The sequence below is a fragment of the Ananas comosus genome, linkage group 6 (assembly GCF_001540865.1).
Source record: "Ananas comosus cultivar F153 linkage group 6, ASM154086v1, whole genome shotgun sequence".
In the NCBI taxonomy this organism is placed as follows: Eukaryota; Viridiplantae; Streptophyta; class Magnoliopsida; order Poales; family Bromeliaceae; genus Ananas; species Ananas comosus.
In genome coordinates, this window is record NC_033626.1 from 1,629,742 (window position 1) to 1,649,210 (window position 19,469).

The 19,469-nt window shown below is 34.0% G+C and overlaps 2 protein-coding genes across 2 annotated transcripts; one reads left to right on the plus strand and one right to left on the minus strand.

Moving 5' to 3' along the window:
* On the plus strand, positions 1,797 to 10,734 carry LOC109712178 (EH domain-containing protein 1). Its single transcript, XM_020235603.1, has 16 exons — positions 1,797 to 2,081; positions 2,171 to 2,250; positions 5,133 to 5,201; positions 5,286 to 5,343; positions 5,480 to 5,532; positions 5,627 to 5,669; positions 5,744 to 5,805; positions 6,324 to 6,437; positions 6,544 to 6,646; positions 6,734 to 6,783; positions 7,878 to 8,006; positions 8,092 to 8,343; positions 8,470 to 8,549; positions 8,861 to 8,987; positions 9,476 to 9,619; positions 10,217 to 10,734. The coding sequence occupies exons 1-16, from the start codon at positions 1,997 to 1,999 to the stop codon at positions 10,400 to 10,402; spliced, it is 1,635 nt and encodes a 544-aa protein (XP_020091192.1). The 5' UTR covers positions 1,797 to 1,996; the 3' UTR covers positions 10,403 to 10,734.
* LOC109711251 (thaumatin-like protein) lies at positions 14,905 to 19,469 on the minus strand. The gene is made up of 2 exons (XM_020234200.1): positions 18,946 to 19,469; positions 14,905 to 15,970 (listed from the first exon to the last, which is right to left on the minus strand). Exons 1-2 carry the CDS (start codon positions 19,351 to 19,353, stop codon positions 15,590 to 15,592), a joined length of 789 nt encoding a protein of 262 aa, XP_020089789.1. The 5' UTR covers positions 19,354 to 19,469; the 3' UTR covers positions 14,905 to 15,589.

Genomic DNA, 19,469 nt, shown 5'->3' on the forward strand with positions numbered 1-19,469 from the left:
TACACTGGTGGTCTTCAACTACGAGAGGAATAATATATTACAATTTCCTATCTTGAACCTTCTAAATTGTATTTTTTTTTTTGAGAGATAGGTAGCACACTATCCGCTTCGTTTATTTCATTTAGAAATAAACTTAGCTAGAAATGTGAATCAAATAGGATTCGAACTTGGGTCTTGGGTACCAACCACCAAATCTTTTGTCACTTGCTCTAGAGACGGTCGGTGAACCTTATAAATTGTTACCGTTAAATTCCACAACTCATATTTTGCTAATATAAAAAAATAATATAATAATATTATGATTGATAACACACAATAATAAAAATATTATATTATTTTTATGTCAATGATATATAAATATTTAGTTAACTAAATTAGCATGTAGGACTTAATCACGATAGTTTAAATTTATAAAGTTTAAACCATAAATTATAACAATTTTCTTTGTTTTTTCAAATGAGCCAATTAGGTTATATTGGGAAGGACCCACAATGGGGGCAAAAGAGTTTGGAATGTGCCAAACTGCCACTGCACCAAACCATGTCCCCATCTAATTAGGGCATGTTTGGTTTATCTTTATTTTATTTTATTTTTATTTTATTTTTTTAACTTAGGAATGGAGAAAATCGAAATAGAATTTTGGCGCATCAAATACCAACAAACAGAGTTTCATTCCGATTTCGATTCTCCAATAGAATAAAAATCTCGCAATTACGCTTTTTCTAATATGACCTTTTATGCCGGATTGAAAATTGAATTCGGACATAATGGATATTTGTCTGAAAAAATCTCAATTATTTTTTTTTCAAATTAAATTTAACATTTTTAACTATAATTTTTATTTAAAATATAAGCTTTAAATTTAGAAATTGACTTTTTATTTAAACTTGGATTAAAATATATTCAATTAAATATTTTATATTGGATCTATGAGTTTAAATTTAAATTCAAACTCTACATTCAAATTTTAAATTTTAAATTTTAAATTAAACTAAATTTATAGATTCAAATAGAATTTAATTATTTTATAGTTTGAATTCGAATTAGACTGTAAATTATTTTTATGTTTAGAATTGTCAACTCACTTTTAAATATTAATTTTTTAATATATTTATATTGAAAATTATGGTTTATTTTTAAAATTTTGAAGTAAATTTTAATTTTTAAGTTTTAGTTTGAATTTGATTTATTGTTTTGATTTGAAGACTCAATTTTAAATTTAGTTTTATGTTTGATGTTTTGAAAGAATAAAATATCAAATATAGCTCTGAACTCTTGAAAATACTTTTGAAATTTTGAGAGAATAAGATATAGATTTTTAAATATCAAAGAAAAAAAAGGTTAAAAAAATAAATATTTGCTTATAGTTTGTTTTTTTTTTTTTTTTTCGTATTTTATCATAACAAATAAAAATTAATGTTTAAGAAAAAAATTAAAGTTTCCATCGATACAAACCGTATCTACCGTGTTCTATCGTGTCGGTAAGATAATGATACGATACAACTTCCGTGTCGATGGCACAACTCAAAACCCTATATTTTTAAAATTAATAAATATTTTTTAATAAAATTTAACATATTTGATAAAAGTATAAACTAAATAATTAATATATTTTATTGCTGAAAAAAATAAATATTATATCATTATATATCGATACACAAATATTTTTTATAACCGGCACGCATCATGTCGTACAATATCGATAAATTTTTGACACAATTCCGTACGACAGCACTTAAATTCTTGATTCAAAAGTTACACAAAATGTAATTCAAAAAAAAAAAAAAAACAACAACTCGAGCGCTCGTCGTTCAAAATCCGCTGACCATCAAATTCCCCCCTAACTCCCCCAAATTCCCCATCCCAATCTCTTTCATCACCATCTCTCTCCTCCCCTGTTCTCAAACCCTCGCTTCTCCCTCTCTCTCTCTCTCTCTCTCTCTCTCTCTCTCTCTCTCCAGTTCTTGATTTTCTCTCTCTAAAGATCCCCACCGCCATGGACATCGGATCGTCTCCGGTGAGTACGTGCTCGAGAGAGGACCAAAAGATCTACCAGGAATGGTTCTCCTTCGCCGATTCAGGTATTCGGGAGGGTTTTAGCATGGATCTCTGTAACCTCATCATTTTCGTGCCCTAACTTTTTGGGTTTTGGGGTTTGCCGCGTTTGTAGATGGGGATGGGCGAATCACAGGGCCCGATGCGATCAAGTTCTTCGGGATGTCGAAGTTGTCGCGGCCGGAGCTCAAACAGGTGATTGATATATTTGTTGCTGATTTTGATGTTATGTGTTGGTGTATGATCAATATCAATATCATATTGTCCTTTTTGCTGTACTCCGATTGCGCATTTAATGTTCAACGGCCCGTTCAATGCTAGTAGGCAAAACAAAGTTGAAGCGAAAGTATATAGAGGTATGCTTCTCTATTTTCCGGTTAGACCGTAAAACATATATCATAACCGACACATTGCGATATACAGAACGTGATATTATGCATGGAAACCGACTAAATGTTTTCTAATCCTACTTTCTCACCGCATGTATTGCAATCTTGAATCGAGATTTTTTACCAATATCCAAGGATTAAAGTGCCATCGGTACAGGCTGTATCCACCGTCCCATATCGTGCCAGCAAAATATCGTTACGATATAGCCTCCGTGCCGATGATACAACTCAAAACCCTCTATTCTTAAAATTAGTAGGTAACTAGTAACAAACCTATGCTTTGCACTAAGTTATAACAATATTTTTAAAATTTTATTAAATTAATGTCATTTATTTTTAATATTATAATTATATATAATATAATTTTTATGCAATATTAATAAATAAATTTTAATTTATTTTTAAGTTGTAAGAACGATAAAATTTTTTTGTGCTATATGTTGTTTACATAATACAAAAATTTTCTTTTCTATTTTGACTTTAAAACTAAAAAAACAACCTCATTAATTAATATGAAAGAATTTGAAAAGTTAAGGATAATTTTTAAATAATTGAATATTTGTATAAATTAACTTAATTTAAAAATATAAATAGTTTAAGGGTTTAAAATTTTTATTATATATATATAAACTGGAACACAGTAAGTAATACTATTCTCAAGATATATTGGAACCTTCTATGAAATTGCGCGACGTGGCGTCTTGTGGTTTATTTGGAACCATGCTTCCAAAATACTATATATATATATATATATATATATATATATGATTTTCTCAACAAAGTTCAAAAGATTTGATAAAAATACATAATAAATAATTGGCATATTTTATTGCTAAAGAAAACAAATATTTCATGCCATTACGTGTCGGCACACATATATTTTTTTGGCCGGCATGTATCGGCACTTGCTGGCACGCACCGTGCCGGCAAGTTTCCTGTACGACTCCGTGCCACGGCACTTTCATCCTTGCCAATATCACACTCTGTTTGGCTATGCAGATGAGCTTTTTTCTTTTTCCGCTTTTTGGAGTAATGTGGTGGCTTTGATAGATTTAATGAAGATAAACTGGACAATTGAAGTATGAAAATAGCGTAGGTTGTAGCAAACCAAAAATAAGTAAAAAGAGGGAAGTAAAGAAGAGTTGTAAAGCGTTCGCAGGGAAATGCCTTTTGCCTTCCCCATTTGAGGCTCTTGGGATTTGTGAATCCAGCAATATGATGATTTATGATTTAGGAGGTATTCTAACTTTATTTCAGTGGCTTGAATTCCATACGATGCAAGGTGGAATGCAGTAAACGTGCAATAATCAGGGAATATTTGGATTTAGTAAACAATTATACTGAAGCTGGAAAGACGGATAGCAGCAGAAGGAAAGAAGATGATGATGAATGGTGAATAGATTAGTATCCTTTCCAAATATGTGTAAGGTCCGAGAATTCTTAAAAGTGCTCGCAATGCATAAAGTTGGTTTCATCTGTTTGATGATGATAATTTACCTCAAGGATTTGGTATATATACTGATGAATACATCTAGTCACTAATTTGGTGGCCATTGGAAACATCACAAAGAGGATGGTGTGGTAGAGTTCTTTATTAAGTACTTTCTATGTTCAACTTCTAGAATCAATTGAATTTCTTTACAAAGATGACCCATATTGTGAGAGCTCATGCGTGGACTCACCACTAGAATCGATCTATGTCAGTATGTTGATTACTGTATATCTTCAAGATCTTTGGTTAAACTAGGTTTATCCAAGATAAGAAACCTTCGTTCGAAACTTGAGTAATATGATTCCAGGGTTGCTGTAAGGTGTTATTAATGTATTATTGTTGCATTGTGTTAGGACATCATATAGAGATCCAATTGTATCATCGAGTAATTCTTTTAGAGCCTTTTTGACGAAACTAGGGATGCAGAAGAGTGTTTTGGAAGAAGAATATTGTACCAAATGGAGCCTTTTCTTAATCCAGTATTTATGGTAATTAAATTTTTTTTTCTTTCAACCAATAGGTCTTAACCTCTATTGAGTGCCTTAGAAAGTAGCCAAATTCTTCATAAATGACACCCCAATGATGGAATCCTAACCACAAGAACAAGATACCACACCTTCTATCATGGACGATGTGCCACTTGTGATGAAGTCGGAAATAATGTCGGTGAAGAGTAATAAAGGTGATGAAGAGCAGAGATCAAGGATTCACTCGTGGAAACTTGTGACATCTGGGACTGATGTACACAAGCTATTAAGGTGCAAAGGATTTACAAAAAAAATCTTCTTGTCCTTGTTAAGATTATAAATATACAAAAAACTTTACAAAGCCGCAAGTGAAACTGAGTCCTGCACTTCATTTTATGGTAAAATGTAAAGTTGATGCCAATCAAAGTGCTATGGTGTTACTGTTCAAATCATAGGTACCACCTTTGTCAAACACTCCCATCAGCACTTTGTACTTGCTGATAGGAAGGGGCATTATATTTTTGAGGTTGATGCTTGGATATCATTCACTGACACATATCTTGAAGGATTTCTTTTTTCCTTTCGTTCTTATATACTGATATATATATTTTTTTTAGATTAGCTAATTTGAGTTCATTTATTTATGATAATTACTTGTCAATGGTTGTTGCTTTTCTTGTGATTAAAGTCACTTTGAATTGATTTATCTTTGCCTAATTATTTATGAAGGTGTGGGCAATTGCAGACTCCAAACGACAGGGTTTTCTTGGCTTCAACGAATTCATTACTGCAATGCAGGTTTTTCCCATAATCTAGCTTTTTACATTTCCTAATTAATGGTCAAGTTTGCCTTAATCATTAATTTCTCTTTGATTTGCACAGCTTGTTACGCTTGCACAGGCAGGGAATGAGATTACCCAAGACACCCTTCATCATGCAGGTTATTTCGTAACCAGATTCATTAATCTTTGATAACATTTACACTGCAGTAAATGGACATACTTCGTTTAAGCAATAGTAGAGTCTTCCTTACTTACTGAACTTGGGATTTACATTCTTTTTTACAATTTCGGCAGATTTGAGTAAATTGAGTCCACCCATAATGGAAGGATTAGATGTTCTACTAGCAGTGAGTCTATGATACTGTTCTCTGTTTCATGTAAGATGCTATTGTTCAAAGTCTATATGGTGAGTCTCTAACTTGTGAATAATTTACTTTCCAGAAATCTAAGCCCTCACCGAAGAAAAGTGATCCTGATCTGGATGGTAAGGAACATGTTGTGGTAGAATACACAGTTTGTTGAATATTTCTATCTATTAGTAATTTTGTGTTGGTGCAGGTAGTTCTCAGCCCCAAATACCTTCAACAGTACAGTGGTTTAGCTCAAAATCAACAAAGAAGGTACTTTTTCGGTCATCATTCTGTCATTTTAGCTTTTTAGGCAATAAGTTTTCATCTTTTATTAATTTTGTCTTTTTTATTATGGGCTTGAACTGTCTTTTTACCACACACACACACGCACACGCGCACACACACACTCACACTCACACACACACACACACACACACACACACACACACACATATATATATATATATGTGTGTTTGAAGTCAATATTCTACTCTTTGTTGGGCTATGGACAAAGCTGTTTTTGTTCAAATTTTAGTTTATTAATGATAAGTTTCCATCTTTTAACCAAATTTTAGTTCAAAGGATATTGTTCTAAAGATTTCATAAGTATAAAGGAGCACTGATCTCATATGACTTGCATTACATGTTGAATCAGACTCCTCCCATTCGATCAGTCACCTTATATTGTAATTTCTATGATTGTTCCATTGGTAACTATTTGTATAGTCATGCTTGATTCTGCAGTTACCTAATATTCTAATTTCTATGATTGTTCTTTTGATGCCAAGATCCCTCTGAGCTCGGTTACTTCAATCATTGACGGATTAAAGAGACTATATATTGAAAAGTTGAAGCCTTTGGAAGTTACATACCGATTCAACGATTTTGTTTCTCCTTTGTTGGTGCGTAAATTGTGCTTCGGCTCCTGTTATAAGCATATACTGTTTTAATAAGGTGTTTTGGGTCCAATGGTTTTTACCTAATGCTTTTTATTGGTTCCATTTGTAGACAAATAGTGATTTTGATGCCAAGCCCATGGTTATGCTGTTGGGTCAATATTCTACAGGAAAAACAACATTTATTAAGCATCTGCTAAGATGTGGCTATCCAGGTTTATTGCTTGCTGGACTATTAGTTTGGTCTAAATGCTGCTGTTTTGCCTAATTAATCCTTCTAAAGTTTGTGTTACTCAATGCAGGTGCTCATATTGGACCAGAGCCTACAACTGACAGATTTGTAGTTGTCATGGTAAATCCACACCTAAACATGAAGTCTTTGGCTATATCTATTCTGCATATTTTCAATGTCATTCTTCTACCTGATCTGAAAGTTGGAGAGTTGACTGTAAACAAACGAAAGAGTAGAATAATGGATTAGTTTATTAATTTAAATTCTGTGAAATCAAAGTAGTAAAGGTTAAGCTTATTGCTTGTGACATTTGTTTAGAAATTATGCCAAAAATTGCAAAAAGGATTTATTGTAGTGGATGCTTTGTTACGACTTTGGCAAGCATGTTATCAAACGGTGGAAATCATTTTTTGTGGTGGTCAGGTCACCGTGATGTGGTCCACTAACCCCCTATTACAGCACGCAGCTGGCACTTGTTGGATGGACATAATGGATGACTATGTATACAATGTACAGAAGCGTCATTCTTGATTAAATGCCTCAAAATGATGAAATGATGAATGAAGAAAAGGAAGGGACCTTTTGCCTGAGTTCAATTCACATCCAATTAGATGTGAATTTTCAGAAATTTGCTATGTTGATAATGGTCCAGTTTGGTGATTCCATCCCAAACCTGAATTATACAATAGAACCAACCAAGACTGTTCTTAGGAGAGAAGATATTTTCACTGAGCCATGTAAACATGAGCAATTTTATAGGGCAGCAGATGAATATGTGGTGAATAGGTACAATATTGAGTACATAAAGTAGCATACAAAATTTGCATAATTGGCAGAATTGGTTGTACTTTTGTTATATTTTTGAGTAAGACCATATTTAGATTAGCTCATATACTATTATCTTTGAATCGGCGAACAATTAATGCTCGGGTATTTGCATCCATGGATCGTAGGGGATGGAATGGATTCTCATTCTCAAATTAGGAGTGTTGTGATTAATATTAGATGTTTTGTTTATGTTCGACCATTGTTTTCTTCATACAAGTGACCATGTATTTGATACTATAATTAGTCCCTTTTTTTTCTTTGTAGCTTCTACTTCCATGACTACCAGTTTTCAGAAGAATTTTAACTTAATTGTACTATTGTACTCTCTCTGTCACAAGGAAACTTCTTATTGTAACTAAATTAAGTAATTTTACTGTCCTTTTCAGTCTGGACCTGATGAAAGGAGTATTCCTGGGAATACTATTGCTGTTCAAGCAGACATGCCTTTCAGTGGTCTTACGACATTTGGAACTGCATTTCTATCAAAGTTTGAGTGTTCCCAGATGCCACATGCGGTAAGGTCTAGTCTTGGTTACATGTAGAAAAATCAATTAATATGGAAATTGGAAACCAACCATTGCCCTGTATTTATTTCTGAAGCTACTGGAACACATCACATTTGTTGATACTCCTGGCGTACTCTCCGGAGAAAAGCAACGCACACAACGTAGCTATGATTTTACTGGTGTTACATCATGGTTTGCTGCTAAGTGCGACCTTATTCTTCTTCTCTTTGATCCACATAAGCTTGATATCAGTGATGAGTTCAAACGTGTCATCGGATCTCTGCGTGGTCATGATGACAAGATACGTGTGGTTTTAAATAAGGCAGATCAGGTTGATACTCAGCAGGTACAAATTTGCATAATCAAAACATAACTTTGCACCGTCTTGTGTATATTTTAGTAGTCATGTACTGATGTACATAGTTATTTTTCTTTATCAGTTAAGTGATGATTCTTTGTCTTCATCTTACAGCTTATGAGAGTATATGGTGCATTAATGTGGTCGCTGGGTAAAGTTCTAAATACCCCAGAAGTTGTGCGTGTTTACATTGGGTATGTAGAATTGATAGCTCTATTATCATCTTCTAGTTTTCTTTTTGTTCCTCTTTTCGTTGTTATTTTCTCATCTGTGAGAGTGCCTCTATCCTTTGGGCTGTATAGCAAACTTTGTCCAGCTAAAAGATGTTTAGAAGTGCTCGGCATTGCACTAGGTCATCTTAACCATTTTTTGTTGCGCTTCACATCATATATTCACAAAAGATGATTAGAACCGCAGGTTTCCATACAATTCATTAGTTTCTTTGTTACACTAAAATATTTTCTTGTTGTCAACTTATCAATTTTTTTAAATACTTGATTTACAGATCGTTCAATGACAAACCAGTAAACGAAGCAGCTGTCGGTCCAATTGGGAAGGAGCTGTTTGAGAGAGAACAAGATGATCTCCTTTCGGATTTGAAAGACATTCCCAAGAAGGCTTGTGACCGCCGGGTAACTTTCCATCTTATCTAGTTTTAGAAAATTCATTTAACTACCAGTTGAATGTGGATTATATAACGACCTGACCTAATAGTAATAATAACTTGTTGGACTCAAAACTACTAGTCCAAAATGCTCAAGTCTAGTTATTATTACTAGGGGTGTTACAAGTCCCTCTCGTTTAGATCTTGATGTCCTCGTCAGATCCAAATCCAATCATACATATAAATTAGAATTATCAAGCAATGTGAGATTCTGGGGGTGGCTCCTACGGGTTCAAGAGGTGTGACTCCTATCAACCCCATAGTGTAACACTTTGTCTGGCATAGCATTTCGCTCTTACACTTCCGGCTTTTATTCATCTCTAATACCAAATGTAATGATCCGACTCACTAATAATAATAACTCGTTAGGCTAAAAACCACTGGCCCAAAATGCTCAAGCCTAGTTATTATTACTAGGGGTATTACAGATTGGTAACTCATTTCATTTGATTGCAGATAAATGAATTTGTCAAACGTGCAAGAGCAGCCAAGATTCATGCTTACATAGTCAGCCACCTAAGGAAGGAGATGCCAGCCATGATGGGCAAGGCTAAGGCTCAACAGCGACTCATAGATAACCTAGAAGATGAATTCGCGAAGGTATTAAACTATTTGAAGTATTATGCTAGACACTCCCTTCGAACTAATCATTAGGATATCTGTGCAATTGTGTGAATATCCACAGCCTTCTATTTCTTGCTACTTCTTGGAAATTTTGCTGCTATGAAGTGATAATCGTGGTCCAAAAGTACCATACCGTATTCTAAATCATTTAACCAACTTTTATATTCTTCTCGAGTTTTAAGTTCTTACCTTTCTTCCAAAGTCTACGGTGCAAAATGATATTTCTGTAGCTTGTACTACTTGAGTTACTCTGCTCTTTCATTCACGTGAAGGATATAAATCCGATACTGTAGCACATGATATTAGTTTATAATAGCTCGAGTTCAAGTAAGAGCACCTTCCGTTGTTTATCGTGTACAAGTTTTCTGTACCTGTCGGCCCATAGCATCACACTGTTTTTCTCTTGTTGCTCGTACATGAATATCATTTACTTATTGTTGTACCACCCAGGTGGTAGCTAAAATACAGTCATTGCAATATGTGTACATTGTGATCAAATTTTCATTCATGGTATACTATTGATTGATAAAGTTTTTAACTCGTAGTTGATATGCATTCTGAATGTTTAATCAGGTTCAGAGGGAATATCATCTGCCTGCCGGGGATTTCCCCAATGTCGATCACTTCAGAGAGGTGTTGGGCGGCTACAATATCGACAAGTTTGAGAAGCTCAAGCCGAAGATGATACAAACTGTGGACGATATGCTGGGATACGACATACCGGAACTTCTACGGAGCTTCAGAAACCCCTACGAGTGAATCGAAAGGGTTCACAACTAAAATTCTCCTCATCAGTAGTAGGAGAGAGAGAGAGAGAGAGAGAGAGAGACTACAACAACAGGGGGATGTATGTATAGCCGAGCATTTTCGCTCATGTATTGTTGCCGATTTGTTGTCGGATATTCTGTTCGGAGCCTGCGAGCGAACAATTTGTTCATTCGTGGGTATGCGACGGTAGGTATAGTTCGGTTACTAAACAGCTGGTGGGGAACCGTGTCCACCCCCCCAAGGAAATTTTCTCTGAAGAACTATAAGTTGAGATGATGATTATCATGTGATGTTTATATGATCTGCAATAACTCATTTGGTTTCGTTTTCTACTTTGTTCTTATTTTGATTGTTTTTTGCAATGTGAACATATTCTTTTTACATAATCCGTGAAGTTTGATCCCGTTTTTTAGTGTTGTCCACCATAACTTTAATAATAATAATAAAGTTTGATTGCACCTCAGTTTTTGAGAAAACAAAAATTGTACAGCATAGGAAATGAAAATAATCCTAAAGATTAGTGTGGTGATTAGTGAGAAAAAAATAGTTCAATTGTTTTAAAAAGAGCAAATGAAAAAACAAAAAGAAAAATGCTACGTAGTACAGTGTGATTGAACCTAATAATAACTCGGTCCTTGATATTAGTTTTGCGCGAATATAAATTTGTGATTTTAAGGACATAAATGGAACCGAGATTAAAATCTCGGCACAAAATTAAATAAAAATTTATTCTTAATTAAGCAAAAAAACTTACGATTAATAACTAAGAAATAAATTTGACAACATTTATTTCTTAATTAAGTATAATAATTAAATTTTTATAAAAATAAATATAAAAAATTAAATTTTATAAAAATATATTTAATACTCTATATGTTTATTGGAAGCTGTATAAAATTAACCCATTTTAGTTTATTTTATTGTGAGAGCATGGCCATGTCCTGTTGACTTTTGTTCCCAACCAAGCACTCTTTTTTCGAAGACAAAAAGCTGTTTTTCTTGGTGAGGAAAAGGGTTTTTTCTGCAAATAGCCCCCCGAGCAATTTTTATTTTAAAAATAGTCCTATCAAACTTAAAATTATAAAAATGGTCATGTCTCTGCCACGGAGGTGCCACGTCAGCGCCACGTGGACAGGACTGGAGCCAGGGTTTCACCGTGTCTAAACACGGTGAACCATTCACCGTGTCACGGTGAATGGTTTATCGTGTTTAGTACGTATTTTTTGTATATTGAAAAGTGAAATAAGTAGGGATGTCAACGAAATATTATCCGAATCCAAACCCGAATAAATTATATATATATACGTAATTTATTTTTGTTTATTTATATAATATATAAAATATTTAATAATTTTTATTTCTTAGATCTTCATCCAACGGTATAGATTTTTAAAACCCGCTAGATTGGATGAAGATCTAAGGAATAAAAATTATTAAATATTTTATATATTGTATAAATAAGTAAAAATAAATTAAGTGTATATATATATATATATATATATAAAATTTATTCGGATTTAAATTCGGATAATATTTCGGATATCCATATCTATTGACATTCCTATTTCTTATTCATCTTTTCAATATATAAAAAATACGTACTAAATACAGTGAATCATTCACCGTGTTCAAACACGGTGAATGGTTCACCGTGTTCAACTTAACACACGGGCCCGGCCCTGTCCACGTGGCGCCTGCGTGATATGCCCATGGCCATTTTTGCAAATTAAATTTTGACAGAATTATTGTTAAAATAAAAATTTACCAGAAATCTAAATGCAAAAAAAAGTCCTGAGAAAAAAGAAAGCACAGCACTATAAAGTGAGCACAGTCCCAATGTAATGTAATGTAATTAATTGACACCCTCAAACAGTTCTCCTGGGAATGAGCCACCCACCCACCCTTTGATTGATTTTAATTAATGAAAACAAACAATGAGAAAAAGTTGGAAACATCACCAAACATAATTTAATGTTTCATCTTTTTCAAAGAATCTAGGGGCTAGTTAGGGATGCAAACGGGATGAATCCGGGGGCGGGAGAGTTCCCCCACCTCCCGCTCCATTTCTTATCTGGGCGGGGCGGATTCGGGGCGGGTTACTTTTCATTTTATTTTCGGCTTCCACTTACCCCTCCATTCGGGGCGGATCGGGGCGGGAGCGGGGCGGGAGCGGATTTTTAACGGATCGGGATAGATTGAAGGAAGAAAAGAGTCTCCCGCCTCCCGCTCCATTTACTTGGCGGATCGGGGCGGATTCGGGGCGGGTTATATTTTTCTANCAATCTTTTAGAGATTCTGATGATATTGCTGGTCTGCATAAAGATATTTTACCAAGGAAAATGACAGAGACAGAAAATTAGAAGTTGGATGAGTTTTTTTTTTTTTTTTTTTTTTTTTTTTTTTTTTTTTTTTGTGTTTAAGAAAAAACCTAGAAAAGTAAATATGAAAAATATATAAACAGTGACAGTCTCGGAAGAGATTCAGTTTATGAATTTGGAGGATGGTATGACGGTCGTTTGGAATAATTGAATGTCTAGATATAGAACTTAGCTTAATTATTCTAGGCTGATCGGCCTGATAGTCTGCTGGTGAATTATTTGGCTTGCTAGAAACAATGCGATCTTTAGAAAGGCTAATGCGGACTCATTTGCAGCGGCCAATAAGATCAAATACTTGAAGAAATTATGAGAAAAATTTATCGGGGCAAAGTAGCTTTAACGCCTCCACTCCTTTTTTTTGTTTTTTTGTTTTTTTTCTTTTTTTTTTTTCATCTCGACTGAGGTCTATTAGCTCACCTATATAGTCTAGTTCCTACTCCTAACGAATGAAGTGGGTAACATGCTATCTTTTTTTCAAAAAAAAAAAGAAGCATAAAAGTTGTTACCCAAAAACAATAATAATAAACAAGCATAAAAATTTTATTTGTACACTCCAAACAAAATACGAATCTTATATCCTTCATTCTAAAATTTATAAAAATATAAATAAATTTTTTTTTAAAAAAATTAATGTGGAAAATAATGGATGATAACTCTTGAATAAAAATGATGTACTAAGATATACACTCTACTTTGAAATATATCAATAATATTGCTCAACAAAAATATATATAGTAAAAATGAAGGGTACATGTATCAAACTCGTGGCCTCTTGAAATAGAAAAGATTTAGAACTAGTTCAAATATTAAATTATTTAAAAAAAAAATTGTATAAAACATTTTACAAATTTCATTTCAATATTTACTAATTCTGTTAGTTTGAGTAACCCAACAATTCTTCTGTTGCAACTATGAACACGTCCTTCAACGCTAGTAAATAAAACATAATTAAACAAATTTAACCATAAAACTGATTTATTACAATATATGAAATATGATATTATGTATGAAAACATCACACATTTTCATTTTAAGTGTCGCAAATCTCCTCGCAATCCTAAGCAGAGTCAAAAAATATAGCAACATAAATTATGTGATGTACACTAAACCTGTTGAAATAAAGGGATAATTTTATACAGCATATTGTAAACATATCGAATAGTAAATATACTTTTACAAAATTCAATTTTTCATATTTGTTCCTAAAAAAATTCTAACTATTTCAAATATACTCCTGTTGCTAGTGTCTGTTAGAAAAATATAGTTAACTATAGATAAAATACTTAATCTTAATTAATGAGTGAGGTAAATTAACCTTTTTACCTCTATAATATTATACCTTCTTTCTTGAATCAAAATCTTAGTTCGATCAAGACCTTAGTAATGAAAACTTTTTTTTTTTTTTTTCTTTTCTCCCTCTTCCTTTTTTTCTTTTCTCCCTCTTCCTTACACTAGTTTCTAAATCGTAATTTCTCGGCCCTAAATCGTAATTTCTTGGTCCCTATTCATTCACATCGCATGTTACTTCGCCGGCCCATGTTGAGCACCGGAAAATTAGTAGTAGATAAATAAAAGAAAAAAAAAGTGAGATAAGAGGTAGCGAAGAGGTCACAATAATGATGGAATAACTTAGTTTTAAATTTTTTAGAAAGATATTTCTGTATGATTCTAACGGTTAAAACTTTTGGAGGAATAAATTTGTGATGACGAAATTAACATTTTACTTACCTTCTGTTAAAAAATAAACAGTAAACTAACGGTAACAAATTAAAAAGACAAATATAAACAACACTAAACTTTTTAAGTAATAAATATAAAAACTTGAACTTTACAGTGATGATATATATACTATTCAGTATATTTACAGAAAACTGTATAAAATTATCCCTAAAATAAATGCCAAAACAAACTTTTGAAGTTGAAGAACCACCAAATGGTTCATATCAAATAAAGTAAAAAGGTTTTTAAGTACCTTAATCAAAACTATCAAACATTGGATTAGTCCATTTAGAATGGATATAGGTTAGGAAAATCCCATATACTTTTACCAAAGAAAGAGCAAGTAGAAACTTCATAAAAGAAGATTCAAGAGGAATTAAACACAACACCATAAAATTAATCAAAGATATTAAGGCCTACCAGTGGTAGTAGATAAGATCAGGTCCATAGTAAACAAGTTCTAACATTTCTCAGTATATAGTAATTAAAACTACAATGCTAATTAACACTATAATTTACTACAAATTACCAATACTAAGACATAGTTTGTAAATGTATTCTCCCTACGCAACTACTTTAATACTTTAGAGCAATAGAGTTTTTTCGAAAAAACCTCTTAAATTACGCTCTAAAGTTTACTTAGACTTAAAAACCTCATGGCTACAAAAATCTAAGACTAAAGAAGCATTAATTTGACAATAAAACATGACTCTAGTAGATATTTTCGCAGCCATTTTATAACATTTTTGCAATATTATCCATTAAAAAGCATAGAAAATATAAAGTATCTATGATTTTTTTTTTTTTTTTTTTGTGCTCTAATAAAGTATTAAGGTCGTTGCGTCGAGAGAACACATTTTCAAACTAGATCTAAGGCCTAGTTTGAAACTAGGTCGTCGTCAAAAGTATCCGCTTTTATATTTCAAAAGACCAACAAAATGTTAACCGCTTGCTTCATCTGTGGTGGGAGTTCCTACTACCATTTTATAGCATTTTGATTGTGTTGGTCATTCGAAATATAAAAATGGGCACCTTTCGGCAACGCAATTCCAAACTAGACCTAAATAGTAATTGTTCGCGCTCAGCGGTAATGGGGGCAGAATGTGACGATGTAGCTGGCGCCGGCGCCGCAGGTTTGGATGCTGGTGGGGTCGTCGTAGGCGTAGGAGTAGGCCTTCGGGCAGGCGGTCTTGAACAGCCGCGAGTACGCGGTCGGCTTGCACTGCTGCGGGCTGCCGTAGCTGCCCGTGCAGCAGTACTGCGGCGCCCCGAACGCCGAGCACGCGCTCTTGCACGCCACCACCCGGTTGTCGGCGCCGCCGCGCACCGCGAGCCCCGCGGGGCACACCTCGTTGAGGTCGCTGACGCACCCCGCCGACGCGCACCGGCCCCCCGTCCCCCGGAACGGCGTCATCGACATCGGGATGTTGTAGCCGTCGACGAGGCTCACGTCGTAAAAGTCCTGCCCCCGCCGTCCACGCAAAAATTAACAACCGATTACTCTAAAAACTTAAGCCGACAATTTCATATTTAATCACACACTACTATTCAAGTTAAAAATAAAAAAATATATAAATCTTACACCCACCCATCAAAGTGTTTAAACATTTCGTTTAATTTTTTCATATTAACTCTTAGATAAGTAGAATCTAAATATAGATAGTATTATTTTAGAAAATTATACCATATTTTAGGGAGCAATGTGATATGTACATTTATTTATAAACTAGATATAAATTTTACACCATACTCATCCAAACATCACTATTTTTCACTAATCGCATCAACTTTTTTCTTAGCATTAAAAGCTCAAAAAGGTTTTTTGATCCATAAAATGAGTGAGATGTATAGTTTACACCTTACATATAAGGGTACAATAAGCACTTCTCTTTTTTTTTTATTTTAAGATTAATGCTCCTAACACACCCAAAAATTGAAAAATAAACTTTATATTTTATTCATCCAAAAAAAAAATATTTTCACAGAAATTTTATTAATCTCTTTGATATAAAAAATTTACAAAGATCGATTGTCTAAATCTACAATAAGGGAGTATCAAAATTAGGCTATAATATACATGCACCTTCTGAACTTTAATCTGTTTCTAAATTAACCCCCTAATTTCCTAATTTTTTTTATTTTATTAAAACCCCTCTACTAATTAATAGTTTGATTTTGCTCATTTTATTAGTAATTTTAAAAATTTTGATTGAATGAAACACCCACCAGAGATGCACATGATCACCCTTTTAGCTAAAGTAATTCTTGATCACGTGCATTTTTTGTCGGCGCTTATTTTGAATTTAACAAAATATCCAAAATAACTCAAAAATAGAAGCTAAATTAAACAATTGTAAGTAGAGTGAGTGTAAATCTAATAATTGTTGGAATAAAATCCAAAATCTCTAAATATTATTTAATTTAATAATTATTTTGTTCTCATTAATTGTCTTTTATTATGTTAATTAATTAGATGAATTTAATTTTAATTTATTCCTTCTTTATTCCACTTAAAGGGCCTAATTAAGGAAAAGTTAATGTTGGCATTAACTTTTCCCATTCCCCTCTGTGTATATATATGTTTGGTCTACTGTCCATAGGGTAACATGAACAGTGGTTAAAAACAACAAGTGGAAAAGAGAGGTTTTTTTTTAGTTCTTTCTGGGTTTGAAAGAGTCTTCGTCAACCTCTTCCGCGATCGTGCTCGTAGAAGGAGGAGTTCCGATCGTATCTTGGGGCGGTGTTTCCGATTAATCCCGCACGTAAGGACGGGAATACGTCTTAGGGCAGTGCCTCGCACGCTTCCGGATCAATTAAATATTTATTTGGATTTAGCGATCATCTGTAAGTTGATTTATTTATTTTCATCTTAAAATTAGTTAGATTTTAATCACAATCAGATTTTCTGTGCGATAATTGTTCTAACAATAATTAGTATGTAAAAACAATTAGTATGTAAAGAGAGTGTAAATCAAAAAGAATAAGTTCATTGAGTCATTTTCAAAATGGGGCTAAGAAAAAGAATGCTATGTGGATAAAACTTCAGTGAAGAGCTCCCAAACAACGCCTCAACGGGGAGCCCTGATTCAGGGCTGCATGTTAGTTTTACTTTCATACAATGATTCATTGAGTATTTTTAGTACGCAAGAAAAAATTAGAGAAAAGGATTATAATCCTTAGATAAAGATAAAGGAATAATTGCCTATATGCCCTTCAAAACTTCAGAAATATCTTATTTATCTCTATTTTTTTTTTATTACCAATATACCCTTCATATGTTCTTCCGTTATTCCAAAATATACCTACAGTTATCACTTGTTAAGTTAACTTGAATTAAACATAAGTTAAATAAAAATTAAAATACTAATTTTATCCTTAATTTAAGGACAAATAAGAAATATTATTGATAGTAGAGAGTACATTTAAAAAAATCAAAAAGTAAAATACTTTTTGTGCTCCTAACTTAAGGACAAATAAGAAAAATCGGTACTGATAGAAGGATATATTTAAAAGGGTTAAATAGTAATTTCATAGAAATAACAGAATTTATTAACAGATTTTAACTTTAGAAATATATTTGAAATAAATTGGAACATAAAAAGAATATTTTTAATATTAGCCTTCTAAGATGGATAAATTAGAAAGTCGAAAACTTTTCAGAAGTATATAAGCAATTGCTCCAAAAATAAATGTTCCATGTTACGGTAGATAGAGGCTCTTTAAAAAGGTGTGTTGTTGGAGAGCTCCACACTGAAATTTTTTTTTTTTTTTTTTTTTTTTTTGCTGGGTGTATAACTTATGTCTTCTCAATCTAAGAATCTATAAGAACTTAAAATATCTTTAACATTTTTAATATTATTTTAGAAAATAGACACTTTTTGCTTAAGGTGTATGGAGCCAAAAAAATTAAACTCGTGTCAAGCCGAACATGAGTTGCCTCGTGAATAATAAATTAAAAAAATTATTAAAAATACGTGTAAAAATAAATTTATAAGATTTTATCAATTTGACTTTGATCTAGTAGTTAAAATTTTACATATAAATAAAAAGTTTATGATTAAGTTGGACTTTATATTATATTTAAGCTAAAAATTAATCATTGCATATATAATATAAATTAATAATATACGTATTCGATCGTGTTACCGCGGGCCGCAACTGAAACAGATGAGATGAGCTGACCTCAATATGTTCACTCGTTTATGTAAAAACCAGCTGCAAAATTCAACTCGGATATTCAGCTTGTATTCGCCGCGGTTGTTTATTAAAACGCGATCAATCTTGAGGCACTTTCGAGTGAATACGAGCCGGCTCACAAACAGCGAGCTGTGCATCGCCATCCCTCCGCCATATTTCAGAAAGTTCAAAAACTAAAAAATCACAACTACGTAGAGCACAAGAGAGAGAGAGAGAAGAGAGGCGGGTAAGGGACGGTACCTGGGACTGGCGGGGTCTGGGCGAGGGGATCCTCGCGAGGGTGCGGGGGGGAGCCGCCGCGCCGTCGCAGAAGAGGGAGCCGCCGCAGTCGCCGGTGGCGCAGGCCGCCCGGCCGGTGCGGGGTCGAGCGCAGCCCTGCGGCCCCAGACCCGTCCGACCAGGCCGCGCGCAGCGCACCGAGGTGGCCGTGCCCGGCTGCAGGCGCATCCCGCCTCTGGCCACGACCGCCTTCCCCGCCCCCGGCTGTATCCCCGGCCACACCGTCTCCCTGCACTTGTTGTACATCGCCAGCGTCGCCCCCTCACCCACGCCCCCGCTCAGCACCACCCCCGCCGTCACCATCGTCAACAACATCACCACTTTCTTCACCACCGGCGGCATTGTCGCTGCTGTCAGCCCCACCGACATTGTTGTTCTATAATGATATCTGCCTTCCTTCCTTCCTTCCTTCCTTCCTTTTTTTTCCCCTCACCTGCTGCTGGTCTTGTTCTTCTTCTCCCTTCTTGAGGTGGGGGAGTGTGTAT